Below are 12,009 nucleotides of genomic sequence, written 5' to 3'. Positions count from 1 at the left end.
GGCACTTTCATTCTTAGTTTTGTTCACGCAAATTGCAAACACCATAAATGTTTTGCTGTCACATGGCTCTTCAATAATCATCAGTTCATTCTTTCTCTTTATTTTTTTTCCTTCTTTTTCACATTTTGTACCACCCCCCTCCCTCTCTCATTCCATCTGTAGTCCAAAGACTGGGTAAGTTGGCTCATGTTGCTTTTTGCCTTGCCCGATCTTCTCGCATTTGGCTTCACATTGACCTCACCAGTAACCCAGCAGACCCCGACCAAGTATCTCTTTGAATGTCTGATAGATTTTCCATGCTGCTTTTTACCCTGCTTTCCATAGTGGAGCATAACTAACAGGAATGTGTGTGCGCTGATTGTAGTGAGTGCAGGATTTTCCTATTGCAGTTTTCCTTTTGGAGCATGACGTTATGCACTACAACCATAGGAAAAATGGAAGTTGGCTCTTTGCGTGTGTTCTTGTCCATAAAATAAACATTAGCATAATTATTTTTTTTTTGTTCCTACACTCCTTTATTTACGTAAAACTGAATTGTTAGTTAAGAACATGCTTTTGGGCATTTCTGCCAACTCTTTAAAATGGATCTGCTAAACAAATGGTGAGCATGTTGATGGTGTGGCACACAGCTACATCTAGTGGAGCAGTGAGTCTTTCTTGGGTTCGGGTTCTGTGTTTGTCCCCTCCCCCTTTCCTCTTTCTCTCTCTTTCACTCAGTATGCATGTCAGCTAATGTCTTGGGGTTTGTGTGTGCATATTGGGATTTTGTGACGAACATTTGGATCTGTGGCTGTGAATATTTTGGTCCTTGAGCAAGTGAACCACCGAGTTGGCTTTAACATGTATTGCGTCTTCCAGGCATGAATTACTAGAAGAGGCTCGCAGACAAGGCCTCCCGTTCGCCCAGTGGGACGGACCAACTGTCGTGGTTTGGCTGGAGGTACAAGACCAACACAATTCATTGAAAAGCAGTAAACTCAGTAGCATGTCTAAATCATTAATCCTATTTAACTGTTGCTAATCTGTCCTCTTCTGGCCAGCTGTGGGTGGGCATGCCAGCCTGGTACGTGGCTGCATGCCGTGCCAATGTGAAGAGTGGAGCCATCATGTCAGCACTATCAGACACAGAGATCCAACGGGAGATTGGAATCAGCAACCCACTGCATCGTCTGAAGCTTCGTTTGGCCATCCAGGAAATCATGTCTCTCACCAGCCCTTCAGCCCCACCAACCTCCAGAACGGTACCCATCAGTGCATTCATACCTCCAGCTGGACCACTGTGCATATTTAACACTGATCACATTGAGACAGCTTGCACTTTCAAAGTCTTGATGATACTTTTAAGCACTGTCACATTCATATCATCTCATGAGCATGACACTTTTAATGCATTAACATTTTGACTGCTTACATACTTAACATGTACTAATGCTTGGATCAAATTTCTACTGGTTTCATCTGAATTCATTTGCTAACAATCAATGAAACAAATGCTTAATAGTTTTTTCTCCATTTGGCTCTCTTTCTGTCCTTCACCACTCTTCCCTCTTGGCGCATTTCTGATTGGTTGGTGTCAAATGATCAGACCACAGGAAACGTTTGGGTCACACATGAAGAAATGGAAAGTTTGGCAGCCACGCCTCCCACGGTTAGTCTACCCTGATTGGCTGGGCACTGGTGGCTTCTCACATCTATGGTTGTGGTTGAGCTTTGTTTCAAGTTGTCTTCAGTATTGCCAGACTTCACTTATTATATTGGATACGTTCAGTATGAATTTGGCTGCGTGCACGATCACTGAGTGTCTTGAAACAAAGCCTTCTTTGTTCCCCTAGTGGGTGACTTCTTTGTTGTTCTTGGATTGGCCTCATGCTCTTCTTTAGTCCTTGCACAGTATATGTATGTTTCACCTTTTATATAGCTTTCACCTTAGATGGACATAGATGGAATACACATGAAGAACTACCTCCCACTACCAAAGTTAGATTGGGCTGTTTATGAAACATTGCCAGTCATTAGTGGGTGATGTATAGCCAAAAGAAATAGACAAATGTGTGTGTAATATCTGATACCAGAAATGCTTCTGAAGAAACTGTGATAGCTTCTCTTTAATAGATCTGGTTGGGTTAAACCTTCTGAGGACAATTTAATATGTCCTCAAAAGGTTTATAGGGTAATGTTTTATTTATTTATTTTCACACACACACATATATATGAAAACAAATAAGATGTAAACTACATATCTTAATGTACTGATTTTATTTATTTAGCACACCACCACTCTGAGATATATTTATATATACCTCTGATCACCCAGCACTGGTATTTCCTGTTTGATGCCTTATCATTTGTTTGTCTGTGTTATTTTCCTGCTGTTTTTACTGACTTGTTATTTTGTTTATTACTTTATACTTTCCACTTGAAGCTTCTCTAACCCCAGCACTGCACACTAACCCCTCACCTTTCTGTTCTTCTCACCATGCTCACTCTAACCATGCTAACACCAGGAGGATGACGAGGGTAGCTGGGCCCAGGTTTGCATACGTTCCCCAAAACCCACCTATTCTCACCTTTGTTTGTTTGTTTGTTTGTTTGTTTGTTTGTTTGTTTGTTTGTTTTGTTTTTTAATTCGGTTATGATTGCCTTGTACTCCTTTATTCACAACAAGCACATTCTAGCACAGTTTAATTTGGAGCTTCTCTGCATACAGTTGCTACTATAGAGGTTTGCTCTTAGAGCGAAAGCAAACTGCTACAAAAAACTCCAGCTGAATTTTTATGTATGCAGTTTAGTTGAGCAAATACATGATAATATAATAATGAAACAGTACACTATCTGCACAACAGCTGCTAAGAGGCGGTGATCTAGTTCAAAGGAAAATAACAGTAAAATGAAACAGAGTAACCTTACACAGTGATTTCATGCATACTAAAGAGCCTCTTTTAAATCTGTAGTGAGTTCATCAAATTAAAGTAAAAATGTTATTTTTTTTTATTTTTTTATTTTAAACAACTTCCAAACATAATTCTATAAACATGAATAAATGGCTTTGATTATCTGCCAAATCAGATCTGATGCATTAAACTAATAAGCTGTATTTCAACAACAGGCACGAATTAATCATTACTTTCCTCATGTTCAATGCAAATAAATCATCCAAGAATATGCTTAATTAATATTTAGTATAAACCAATACTTAGACAGATCCTAATTCATTTTAGTGATAAGAAAGGCTAACAGAACTTTCAGGATTTTATGTTATAGTTTTTGAAATATTCATGTTCAACAATTGTCTCATGAAAGTTGAAAGAACAAAGCGTTTTATTAATTGTAAATTAAATATGAATTTCACGTTTCTTCATCAAATGTTCAGAATTTGCACCATTCAAGGTTTTAGGCAAAACTGAGACAGCTGAGCAGAACAGTCTATCTGAGATGGAATGATCGGTTTGTTAGTAAAATAAGTAATGACAAGGGGCAAGATTGGTTTCTGTTTAGTTTTTTTAAACGTGTGTCTGAGAGGAGACAGGTCAAGTCTAAAAATGAAGTCCAATAAAAGCTTACCAACCAATGTGACACGTAAAGAAAGAGCCAACAGTCAAATCAATGTTGGAGCTTTTCAGTTGACCACAGTTTGCAGCCAAGTCAAAAATTAATACAAAGAAAAGCTGTGTGTGTGTGTGTTAGCTTCCTTCACACTATGTCAGCTTTCCTGATAGAAACCGGTGCACTGCCACTGATGTGTGGAGTGTTTTCACTGATAACTTACTTAATTTTGCTTTGTGAATCAGGATTAGCTCTGATTATTTACATCCTCAGTGGATACACGCACTTTTGTTTTTTCTTCCTTTATCGCCACACAAAGAAAAAAATGTAAAACATCCCTTTTTGGATTTATTCACCGGGCGACTCACTGGGTTCATCTAGTGGTTGTGTTGCTCAGTTGCAGAGATTTGTCTCCCACCTTTTACGTTCTTTAAAAAAATGAATCTAAACTTTAAACTTTCTTAGATATTTTTCTATAAACTAGTCATTAAACAGGTGGTAACATTGTTGATTATCATTCGAATATTTTCTTCTTTTTTTTTTTAATATATACATTTTTAATCAGTGTGCTGTTAAAACTAGAGATGGACCGATCCGATATTACGTATCGGTATCGGTCCGATACTGACGTAAATTACTGGATCGGATATCGGAGGGAAATAAAAAATGTAATCCGATCCATTAAATATCAAAAAAGCACCTCACAAAACTTGCGACAACTCGGCTCATAACCGTAGCACGTTGCAGCAGTATGCGTCACGTGATAGAGGGCTGTGTGTATTTGGAGCCTCGCTACCAAACCAGCATTTCATCTCCGAGGAAGTTATCCCAGAGAGAAGTAAAGCAAGTGTGTAAGTTCATCTCTGAATGTTTGTAAAGCGTTCCCACGTTAAGCTTAACAACCGATATATGGAGCGACTGCCTCTCTCTCCCTCCCTCTCCTGCTGCTACTTCAATTGTGAAACTAATTAATGATCAGCTGATCGGCTTTTCTGTCGCGAGTCCGTCTCTCTTCTTTGTTTTTGGCCCACTTTGCACCAGAAAGAGGAAACCAGCGGCTGAACAACAGCAGCACGTTTAACCTTGATAAGCTGTTGTTAGAATTTATTTAATATTACTTTCTACACCAGGATCCTTTTCTATGTAGCTGACGGCTGGTAACTGTGCAGGGGCGGATCTAGCAAAGTGTAGCCAGGGGGGCCGATAGGGCATGAACAGGGAAAAGGGGGCACAGAGACATACTTTTGTTTCTTATTCTCATTTAAAATGTCTAGCTTTTAATAATTATCTGAATCTTACACCCAAAGTTTTAATCTGATGTAAAATGTATAGAAGTCCATTACTGTATATAGTAACTGTTGGGAAGGTACCATCTGTGAATTCTGCAATTCTGTTGAAGAAAGATGTTGAATCTATTTAATTATTCTTGAAAAATAATTTATTTCTGTGCATTTTTTTCACACTGCATCAAATTAAAGTTGATTACGTCGATTAAGCATGATGAGGTGGAGGGTGGGGGGTGGTTCCCTGTTTTTTTTGCTGGCAGTTTGCAACCCTATTAGTTAGGTTGCTTAATATTTCTGCTAAGTACTCTTTAAAATACCAGAATAGGGAGGATGGAGCAGGTTTAAGTTTATTAGATTGATCAGTGTTGCTGAACTATGAAATATTTTGGGTCCAGTGTATTTTTTACATACAGGTATAACAGAATAGCTTTAGTGTTGTTGTTTATTCAAACATGAGTATGAACTTATACAAAATGCAGCAAGATATTAAAAAACAGTTTTATTGATTAAAAAACACACACTATATCGGATTCATATCGGTATCGACCGATATCCAAATTTATGATATCAGTATTGGACATAAAAAAGTGGTATCGTGCCATCTCTAGTTAAAACGGTTAATATACACCTGCTGTAATTAGCCTCTACCACGCCTCCATCTTTTTAGACCACTCTCTCAAACACCAGCTAAGTCTCCTCTTCTCTGACTGTAGACTTTGGCGTACGGAGACATGAACCACGAGTGGATCGGAAACGAGTGGCTACCCAGCCTGGGTTTGCCACAGTACCGCTCCTACTTCATGGAGTCACTGGTGGATGCCCGCATGCTTGACCATCTAACCAAGAAGGATCTTAGGGGACAGCTCAAGATGGTGGACAGCTTCCACAGGTGAGACATAGATTGATTTTTATTAGCAGCAGCGAATATCTTGAAGAACCACAGCCTACTACAATCATGCCACACATACATGCAACTTTTTCCTTTCTGCCACTAGTCAAACAACAAGTCAACAGCTTACTTTGGGAAAAAGACAAGCACATCGTGGCAGATGAACAACTAACAGGCTCCACAGTGAACAAGTGTATGTGTTTGTGCTACAGGAACAGCTTTCAGTGTGGTGTGATGTGTCTGCGGAGGCTCAACTATGACAGAAAGGAGCTGGAGAGGAGGAGGGAGGAGTCCATGCTGGAGTTTAAAGGTAACACATGCTTTTTTCTTTCCTCATTAAAACAACTTGGTGTTATCGTGTGTATTTTTAAAATGGCACTCATCTCTGTTTTGTGCTTTCAGATGTGCTGGTGTGGAGTAATGAGCGTGTCATCAGTTGGGTTCAGGCCATTGGTCTCAAAGAGTACAGCAGCAACCTTTATGAGAGTGGCGTCCATGGAGCACTGCTCGCCTTGGATGATACCTTTGATCACAACGCCCTGGCCCTGCTGCTGCAGATCCCCACGCAGAACACACAGGTGCACAAACACCAAATGTTTATGATGTTTCACCATCCAGCTGTGGTTTTTCATATTTGAAGGCCCAAACATGGTCACTTTTCTCACATAAGAATCAGTTAGTCCCAACTTTGTCCAAAAAATCCTTTGTTAGAACTGCAAGTGCATTCTCACTACTGTTTATTTGGTTGCCTATGTGGTCTATTTTCACAGCTGGCATGTTAAAAACAAGTCTGATTAGACTGCATCACACACATTTGTTCTTGTCTAAATGTTTCCAGATGTGTAATTGTACAGACCAGTTTAAATAAAAGTCCTGATCCATATAAAAATAGAATTTCTGCAACCACCTCCTATGAAATAACTGAGATCTAACAGGTGCTTAAAGATACCTGTTAGTTAGTCATTGCTTGCTTGGGCCAATGGGCTCTTCCCAAAGCTTTGAGTTTGGTGCAGTGCCCGGGACATACAAAGAAAATTGATGTAAATTTATATACATTTAAATTTTACTTGCAAGATGGCTTTTGTGTTTTTGTTTTTTTTTTGTCAAGCCATTGAGGTAAGTGGCACTGTGCTCCATGTGTAAATGCAGTGCTGGTGTCAGCCTGACATGAGTGACCTGAGGTTTACATCTGAAAGGGCATAATTAATTAGGAAGTTGTATGAGAACGGGAACTGCACGAAATGGGTTTTGAAGACAGAAACGAGAGATTTAGTGTGGACCAAAGTGCATTTCAGATCAGCTGCTCAGCAGACAGGAGGATGAGGACACTGCAGGTCAGAGCCAAGGTCTTCTATTAATCTCGTTCTTCTTCTTTCCCTTCATCTCTAGGCCCGGGCGACTCTTGAGCGCGAATACAACAGTCTGCTGGCGATGGGCACAGACAGGAGAATGGAAGAGGTGACAAACACGGATATTTGCTGACTTGTTGACTCTGCTAAGTAACAATAAGAATATCTGTGGACTAAAAAGGTCTTCTGTCTCCCCTCCCCCCCCCCCCCCCCTTCTTTTTTCCTTTACCTCATCATCTTCTAGGATGATGATAAGAACTTCCGCCGTGCTCCCTCATGGAGAAAGAAGTTCAGGCCCAAAGACATGAGGGGGATGTCCTTGGGTGCATCAGATACCCTGCCTGCCAACTTCCGAGTTACCAGCAGTAGTGCGGCATCTCCCTCGATTCAGCCAAAGAGGAGCCCGATGGATGGTAAGCAGAGAGAGCAGTGTCAGTGTGCGCATGGTGTGAGTGTAATACGCTCTGTCAATGCTTAACATCTCTTCACGTGCACTCGCTTCTTTTTGGTTGGCTTTGTGATGATGCTGTGACTAACGGCATGTCTTTGCATGTGATTTCTGCCTACGTGGAAATACAGGAAGTCAGTCTATACAGAGGCTGGACACTGCCACAGTCAGGACCTACTCTTGTTAACACACAACGGTAAGACCGCACATGTCAAAAGTGATGAAATCACCAAATCAGAGACGTGTATGGCTATTTCTTCACTGCTGAACTGCTCCTCTATGCAAGCAGAAGTAGCTTTCTCGTACTGGAGGTCTGTGCTCTAATAACGCATGTTTTGCGCATCTCTCTTTCCTGTTTCCTCCCCCATCTCAACCCATCCACCCACCTCTCGGCTTCTGTCCTGCTTCCCTCTCACGTCCGGTGATCTCTGTCATTCCCTTCTCAGTTTATCCTCATTATTTCTATAGGTAACCGCTGGTCAGAGGATGAAGGGGAATTCCCTGCATTCAAGACCAGGATGATGAACTGAAATAACTTGCAAGGACCCTACAAAGATATTTTGCTTCTTGCTGACATCACAGAGAAAGACTTTACTCACTAATCTCAGTATCCCTAGAAGAGCTTTTCTAGATTTATCTACATTTGTTATTATATATTTATGTAAACCAATGGGACTGTTGATTTTAGAATTTCTATGTAACCCCTTTTTGCCTCTCTCCCCTTAATCACCCCCCCATTTTTTTTTTTTTTTTTTTAATAAAAGCAACATTTCTCCACTGTGCCCGCATTAAGCTCAACTCTCAGATGTATGTGACTGAATATTTCAACAGTCTGGAGTTTGTATATTTCTACCAACAGACATTTCATCTAATCTTTTTTATAATTCTGATTCAATTGAACAGATGTATGTTTTTTGTCTCTCATATTTGATTTGAATTCTAATCAATGAATTAATTCTTAAGTGACTTGGATACGTGATATAACTTAATTCATATCTTTGCCCTTTTTAACTGTTGTAATATTAGTAGCTTATTACTTGTGATTTTGTGTAAATGCAGCTCTTAGGTCGGTGGGTGTGTGAATATCAGAGAAATTGCTGGAGTCGTCAAACCGTTTCACAAACTGCTCAACACTGTGAGTCCTCCATCACCATTAAAATAACTGCTGGCAAGCCCAGGCGATGGTGACAACACATATCATGTGAAACGCACTATATTTCTCTCTTGTCTGTTTATTTTCCATACCTGTGATACCAAAATGAAACTCTTAAAGAATTAAAGCCATATAATTGTAGCAAGAAAAAAACTACGGAGGGCTACATTTGGATGCAAGTAAAAAAAAAAAAAACAGATTTCCAGGTTCTCTGCAGTTTACCTTGCATGCAGAATCCACTCCACTTATATGCACGCTTGCCACCCAATTTATCCCTTTAACAAAACCTTCCTCACCTCTGGAGAAATGCTCACTCGTGCAGAAGAACTTTAAACAAATGTGTGGATGACTCCAAAGTGTGGAAACTCCTTCAACGGACCAACTTCACTGAGGCCTCAATCGATCCCCACTGTCACCAGAAACCCCTGATGGTGGTGCAGTCCACCAGCAACCCTTTTTTAAAAACACTCTGTACAAAGATTTTATATCAAGCCTTACTGTTTAACTCCTCCCTGTCGTCTCTTCTTATTTATTATTACTCATTCGTGTTTTGTGTCGTCAGTAATGCTTCCAGAGCTACGTCTGAATGTTGCAGTGCTACTTATGTTTTTCCCGTCTACACTCACAACACGGGTTCCAGCATAAGCCTTTGTGGCAAATGAGTCGGAACCGGAGACTTTTCTTTTCACTCTACATGTAGTTGAAGCTGACATTAGAAATGTTTTTTGTTTGTGATTTAGCCATTTATGCACAATGCAAATCATGTTGCTGTTTTTATTCCTGCTCTTCCTGATGAATCTTCTGATCTTGTAACAATGATGTACAGTCTGAGTACTTATAAACTATTTTTATCACAGTATTATTTATTGCTTACTTTCAATAAAATACTGAAACCTATTTTCCACTGCAAATAAAAGACTGAAGAGTTGTCTTTTCTGCTCCTCCTGCGGTGGACAGACGGTGTCCTTATCTTTAACAAAAAGCAGTGCAGGTTAGTTGCTCTGTAAGTATCCACGAGACTTAGTAATGTCTTTTTTATTATTATTATTATGAGATTGATACATTTCCAAAACCTTTCTGCCATCCATCATCTTCCACATTTCTGGGGCCAGGCTGCGTGGGCAGCAGCCTTAACAGAGAAGCCCAAAACACTTTCTCCCCGGCCACCTCTTCCAGCTTGTCTGGGTGAACACCAGGGCGTTTCCAGGCCAGCTGAGAGATATAATCTCTCCAGCATGTCCTGGATCTGCCCCGGACCCTCCTCCTGGTGGGACATGCCCAGAACACCTCACCCAGAAGGCGCCCTGGAGAATTGCAAATCACTACCTTATCGTGGTGGAGGGGTTTGTGTGTCCCAGGGATCCCAGGTGCTATGTAGTCCGTCGGGGCTTTTGCCTGCTGGTAGGGTCTCCCATGGCAAATTGGTCATGGGTGAGGGACCCCTATGAGTAGAACATCAAGGGAACAGTTCACCCTGCCCAGGATAGGGTTACTGAGGCCCTGCCCTGGAGCTATGCCCGGGGAGCGTGCCTGATGGCGAGCGTTTGGTGGCTGGACCTTAGTCCATGGGCCCATCCTCCTGGAGGCCCCCCACCCGCATTAAGCACTGTAGGGGTCGGGTGCATTGTGTGCCAGGTGGGGGCTAGGAGTGGAGGCCCTGGTGGACCCATCCCCAGCTACCAACACCAAGACCTCTCTGCCCAAAACACAAATTCTAATATAAATGGAGGATGACCAAAATAATTTCACCTAACTACAATGGAAGTAGTTGCTGCATCATGTATTACACCACCCTACATCAAAAAATAAAGGGTCTGGTGTTTTCCAGAAAATAGTTATTACCTAATTCAATGGTGAGTTCAAAGTTTATTCCGTTTTATACAGTTTTATCACAAAATGCAAATCGGTGGGGGGTTTTTCAGATATGGTGAATTTATGCTTATTGTATTTCAGCTTCTCCAGCACAGTTAGCATATTTTCATATTCTGTCCAGTTTCTTTTAACTGGACAGAATGACCATTTGTCCCAGATGCCAATTGCTATTACACCGTAGGACACATTTTAGGCTCTTGTTTGAGCAGCATCAACAGCTTCCACTCACCTGCATTGCACCAAAACACTTTCAACATGAACACAAAAGAAAGTCCTCAACCATTTCAAGGAATGGAATAAGATCCTCCTCAGATGAATGAACAACTGGGGTCACAAGAGCTACTAGTAGATCTCGAATGCTGTTCATGTGGAGACAAAACATCACCAGACTCTTCTCTCTCATCAGCTAGGCCAGTAAAAATGGGAGGTGACAGCTGCACCGCGGTTCATCTGAATGCAGTACAGGTCTCACTGCTGATGGCAGGTTAGATAAAGAGAGACATCAGTGATCTTAAAGAAGCAATTTGCTGCCCATCAATTTGGGATTGGTTTTCAAGTTTTCCAAAAAAACTTGAAAACCAACATTCTAAAATGAGAAAGTGGAAAACATTCATGCATCGGGAGTGAACATCCCAGCAAATGCACCCCGAAGTCAAAACATGCAGTGCTCAGAAAAAAATAAAAATAAAATAAAAAAATCAAAGGGCATAATCAAGGGTTTTTTCTCTCTAAATAAGATCTATTTATAGATGTGACAAGAATAAAAACGAATAATTTGCACAAATAATTTCAGTAAATTGTTGAGAAAGTTGTGATAATCAAACAGTAGAAAATCAGCGTAGTTACTGAAGAATGCCTAACTTTCGTTTCAAAAAAATAAACCACGACCAAAGGTTTATGGTTGGGTTCCCTCTAGTCCAGGGGTGTTCAACCTGAGGCTCCTGAGCCCATCTCCGTGCTCGATGTCCATCAAAAAAATCAGTAAAACGTGAAAAGTAATGTGGGAAGACATTTTCTGCACAAACACAGCATCTGATACAGAATATTATAGACGCGTGTGAGAAAATCCATAAGAAAGAGAGCAATGAACCAGCAGTAATTACTCGGTTGCTATAAGTTTGTTTGTTATCAAAGCACACTCGTTTTATTAATTTTGGACAAACAGAGGGACTCTAAGCAGGCTTACACGTCTGTGTTTTTCCTGACTTAAAATGCGTCTTTGGGGTGACTGTAAGCACAAATGATGACGGTATGGTTAAAAATGTGACTTTAAGTCTAAAGGGCTGTATAAATGCGAGTGCATGAGCTTCAGAGTCTGGGTCTATAATCCAGGCAGGCTCTTCGTAATTTCGTATCCTAGCACTGATTTTATTGGATACATTCCTATGTTAACAAAATGAAAACACCAGCTCCTTGCGGCTTTAGTAAGCCCGTATTGCTGCAGCATTAGAAGAACTCTGTTTTTCCAC

General features: G+C 40.7%; 1 protein-coding gene across 11 annotated transcripts in view; it reads left to right on the top strand.

Annotated features, from left to right (window-relative positions):
* ppfia1 (PTPRF interacting protein alpha 1) overlaps nt 1-9,563 on the top strand; it is a 45,362-nt gene extending 35,799 nt beyond the window's left edge. For 2 of the 11 annotated variants that reach the window (XM_031757663.2, XM_039620297.1), the window contains 11 exons: nt 163-174; nt 859-940; nt 1,041-1,241; nt 1,586-1,648; nt 2,505-2,531; nt 5,543-5,718; nt 5,931-6,028; nt 6,121-6,296; nt 7,108-7,176; nt 7,312-7,480; nt 7,984-9,563. In XM_031757663.2, the coding sequence (XP_031613523.2) occupies nt 163-174; nt 859-940; nt 1,041-1,241; nt 1,586-1,648; nt 2,505-2,531; nt 5,543-5,718; nt 5,931-6,028; nt 6,121-6,296; nt 7,108-7,176; nt 7,312-7,480; nt 7,984-8,045 (1,135 nt within the window). In that variant the 3' untranslated portion in view covers nt 8,046-9,563. Of the gene's footprint in view, nt 1-162; nt 175-858; nt 941-1,040; nt 1,242-1,585; nt 1,649-2,504; nt 2,532-5,542; nt 5,719-5,930; nt 6,029-6,120; nt 6,297-7,107; nt 7,177-7,311; nt 7,481-7,646; nt 7,712-7,961 lie in introns of all 11 variants that reach the window. The other 9 variants (XM_039620188.1, XM_039620165.1, XM_031757674.2 and 6 more) reach the window with 9 other exon arrangements.
* Nucleotides 9,564-12,009: the final 2,446 nt, after the last annotated feature.

The sequence above is a fragment of the Oreochromis aureus genome, linkage group 1 (genome assembly GCF_013358895.1).
Source record: "Oreochromis aureus strain Israel breed Guangdong linkage group 1, ZZ_aureus, whole genome shotgun sequence".
NCBI lineage: Eukaryota > Metazoa > Chordata > Actinopteri > Cichliformes > Cichlidae > Oreochromis > Oreochromis aureus.
This window is presented reverse-complemented; position numbering and strand designations above follow the sequence as displayed.